Raw genomic sequence first — 3,866 nt, 5'->3', positions numbered from 1 at the left:
CTATATAATGACTCAGTATATTCCTTCCATCTTCTCTTAATACTTCCTGGATCATTCAATGTATATGAGTGAGTGAAAAACTATGTGAATGTAGGAATGTGAGAAACACAGTATAAATGAATGATGCACATTGTATATACGAAAGTTGTATGCAAACCAAATAAAGTGGAGAGAGACAAAAGATGTACTGCCTTGGGAACCCAGCAGGTGCTGGAATCCCCTGACGGCCGTGGGCATCCTCTGCTGGAGGCAGGTTGGCTGTCATTGTGACTGACAGTTGATGTCGCCTCTCAAAGCCCCTCCTGTCTATTTGTCATCACCAAGATGTGTTTGTTTCTGACAGATCAAGACCGTGATGTTTGACAAAACGGGCACCATTACCCACGGGGTCCCCAAAGTCATGCGAGTCCTCCTGCTTGTGGACGTGGCTGAGCTGCCCCTCCGGAAGGTTCTTGCTGTGGTGGGCACTGCTGAGGCCAGCAGCGAGCACCCTCTGGGCGTGGCAGTCACCAAGTACTGTAAAGAGGTATGTGGCCTCTGGCTCAGCTCTATCCCCTCCCGAACTTGGCCTTGACCTCCTCTCCTTCATTGGCCAGCAGCTTCTGAGTCAATGGCTAGAGCTGGCATGGTCTGGGTAGCCTGAGAAACACCAGGTGCCTCTGGAATGAGTGTGGTCCCAGCAGTGCCCTCAGAAGGTGGCATCGTGGGCTTCTTCACACCCTGGTGGCCATCTGCCCTTGCTGTGCTTTGGGGCCGAAAACCCTAGCAAGATATGAGCTTTGCCTCTGAGGGGAGTTCCCAACATCTGGATCCATGCACTTGTGAAAGTTCAGCCAAGGGACACAAAAATTAATCAGGCATATCGGGGAGGGGAAGACCCAGTCACCTGGGGGCGGCAGAAGTGAGTGAGCACAGGTGAGGGGTTTGAGTCTAATGTACAGGGAACCAGATATGCCCACCACTGCCCTGAGAACGTTTAAAGTGCCCAAGCAGATGCTGTCATCCATAAATATAAAAAGGTGCCATAGGTGTCTTTGTAGGAAGTTGTCACCTCTGCCCATCAGGAGCTCTCCCACGACCTCACTGATGCTCTGTCTCCCTGTGGGACAGATGCCGGCTCACACTCCTCTCTGACGTTTCCAGAGAACCCGGCTCCTCCGCAGTCATCCTGGCGTTTACTGCTTTGCTAGCCCCCATAAGGAAGCTCCCCCTTTTTCTACCACGCCTCCCCTTCTCCTGCCGGGTTCCAACACCGGCCACTTAACCTCTCACAGCTTCACTATAGCTTCCTTACCACTTCTGTGCCGTCACTTCTAGGAAGTTACATGCAAGACAAAAACCTTATCTCTTCTGTTTCACCTGCACACCCCTTTAACTGGAGGTCTTGGAGTGAATGACCTTTCTCCTGCGTTAATAACCTGTCAGGAGCTGTCCACCACGGGAGAAGGTTCAGTCCCTTTTGATTTCATAAACCTAATAGCTGTATCAGCTAGAGAGACACCATGCAAGGTTAACAGTTGATCTCTCTTCTTTCTCTTCTTCTTAATTCCTGGCTTGTGTATGTCACCTGCTGTCACCCCCACGTCTCTACTCTGCCTTTCTGTTTTCTGGTTCTCCTCTCCCCCTTCCTTCATAGGAGCTGGGAACAGAAACCTTGGGATACTGCACAGACTTCCAGGCAGTTCCAGGCTGTGGGATTGGCTGTAAAGTCAGCAATGTGGACGGCATCCTGGCTGCAAAGGAGAAGGCTGGGCACCTGAGTGGCATTGGCAGCATGCCCGCTGAGAAAGGTAGCACTGGCTTTTGTCTCTCCTGCTGGGTCTGTTGGTGGCTGGGCCTGGCTGGGTGGACGTGGAGACGAGCCAAACCACAGAGAGGCCTTCCATATGCCTGCCTGAGGTGCAGGTGCGCTCAGAGCTGATGCCCTCAGAGCTGGTGTGTCAGAGCTGTGCCCTCAGAGCTGGCGTGTCAGAGCTGTGCCCTCAGAGCTGGTGTCCTCCTGTGTGTTGGTGTGGCATGTCCTGATAACTGTTGGGAAACAATCAGCAGAGACCTCTAAAGGCAAATAGAGCACGACCCTCAGTGAGATGGTTGACAGAGTCACTGCAGCGGTGCGCTCGTGTAAAATGACGAGGACAGCACAGGGCAGAACAGGGCTCGGACCTCTTGTTCACAGGGTCACTATGAGTCATTCTCAACAGCACCTAACAGCAACGATATTAATGGTTTAACGTGCTTATCAAATCCTCACTTGTATGACATAGACCTCTTAATGCATGATTACACCCATATGTTCCATGCATTGATTGTGCCTTGCACCCCTTGGACTTTTAAGGATGGTGTTATGGGAGGTACTTATTACCAGGCAGTAAGTTTTAGAATGGTAAACGCATATTTTGCAGTTGAAAGGGTCCATGGCTTTCAGCTCTTCCCTGCAGTGGAACGGAGCCCTTTGGGGTAACCAGGGTCTTTCTTGAGCAGACGCAGTCCCCAAGACCTTCTCTGTGCTGATCGGGAACCGGGAGTGGATGAGGCGCAATGGCTTGACCATCTCCAGCGATGTCAGTGACGCCATGGCTGACCATGAAATGAAAGGACAGACGGCCGTCTTGGTGGCTATCGACGGTATTTCTCCCCGGCCTTCCTGTCTGTCAGTTTTTGTTGTCTTTATTCTGGATCCAAAAGCCTCTTCCTAGTTTCCTCTCAGGTCACAGTAGGAAGCCATCCTCCTCACACCTCTCTGCTAGGTCCATCCAAATAAGCCGCTTGAAGAAATACTGTACCCAGCAGGCAAGCCGGGTGCTGGGTGCCAGTGAGACAGAACCAACTCCTGACTGACCCTCCAGTGGGGTTCAAAGGTAGTTAGTCTCTTAGGAGAAGATTGTCCATTCTTCTTCCTCAGATCAGCTGATGGGTTCAAAACCAGGTGCCTTTGGGTTGGCAGTACAGCTCCACTTGGGTCACCAGAGCGCACCCACCAAGGTTAACAGGAAGACTCTGTCAAAGGATGCACTCCCTTGCACTTCGAGCTTTTGATTTGTGAAGTTTGTTTTGTTTTGTTTTGTTTTTCGTGGAGCCTGTGGACTCCCTGTGTCTCAGCACATAGGTTATGTCTCTGACTTTCCATCGCCGAGAGATTAGACCCATATCTGTATTATTTTGTGGTAGCAGATGTAAAATTGTATGCAAAGAAGAAACAGTGAATTCTGGTGCTGTATTGGGAATGCTTTAACCAGATAAACTGTCTCTCATTTGTTTTTCCTGCTCTCACTGCCATGGCATCAAATCACTTCTGACCCCTCGTGGCCTTCCACTGGGGTTTTGAGGCTGTAAATCTCTATGGCAGGAAACTGCCCATCTTTCTTTTGCAGCTGCGGGCACATTCAAGCTGCCGACCTTCCAGTTAGCATTGCATGTAGCTCACTATGGCACAAGGGCCCTGTCCCACTGCCATACCTTCTTCTAGATCTCCGTAAACCCTCTGCCTTGGCAGCTGGACCACCAGAGTCTTTCTCATTGATGCCTTTGACAGTCAGACACCACCCCCTACCCCAGTCTGTTCTCGTTCCCACTCCAGTTCCTGAAAGCCTGCCTGCTTCGCTGTCAAAATTCACTCAAGAAGAAGTCTACAAAATGTTTTTTGTGGAAGAGACAAAAAGGAAGGAATGATTTTCTGTTTTGGATTCTCCTCACTTTTTAAGTTAGCGTTTGTTACATTTCTCATGCTTTAGTAATAAACACACTCTTTTTATGAGCCAGGCTCTCTGATAAGTAATAGACATGCTCTGCAAAAAGTATGCTCAGAAAATTGGAAAACTATCTGCAGAAGAATTAAACAAGATCCCCACCTCACTCCATATACAAAA

General features: G+C 49.7%; 1 protein-coding gene across 1 annotated transcript in view; it reads left to right on the top strand.

Annotated features, from left to right (window-relative positions):
- ATP7B (ATPase, Cu++ transporting, beta polypeptide) overlaps positions 1–3,866 on the top strand; it is a 68,059-nt gene that overhangs the window by 55,341 nt on the left and 8,852 nt on the right. The window contains exons 14-16 of the mRNA XM_006879519.1: positions 344–526; positions 1,637–1,790; positions 2,482–2,625. Of these exons, the coding sequence (XP_006879581.1) occupies positions 344–526; positions 1,637–1,790; positions 2,482–2,625 (481 nt within the window). The remainder of the gene's footprint in view (positions 1–343; positions 527–1,636; positions 1,791–2,481; positions 2,626–3,866) is intronic.

This window comes from Elephantulus edwardii, unplaced genomic scaffold (genome assembly GCF_000299155.1).
Source record: "Elephantulus edwardii isolate Elephantulus edwardi_28Jun2011 unplaced genomic scaffold, EleEdw1.0 scaffold00004, whole genome shotgun sequence".
Taxonomy (NCBI): domain Eukaryota; kingdom Metazoa; phylum Chordata; class Mammalia; order Macroscelidea; family Macroscelididae; genus Elephantulus; species Elephantulus edwardii.
Note: the sequence above shows the minus strand (reverse complement) of the source record. Positions and strands in the feature narration are given on the sequence as shown.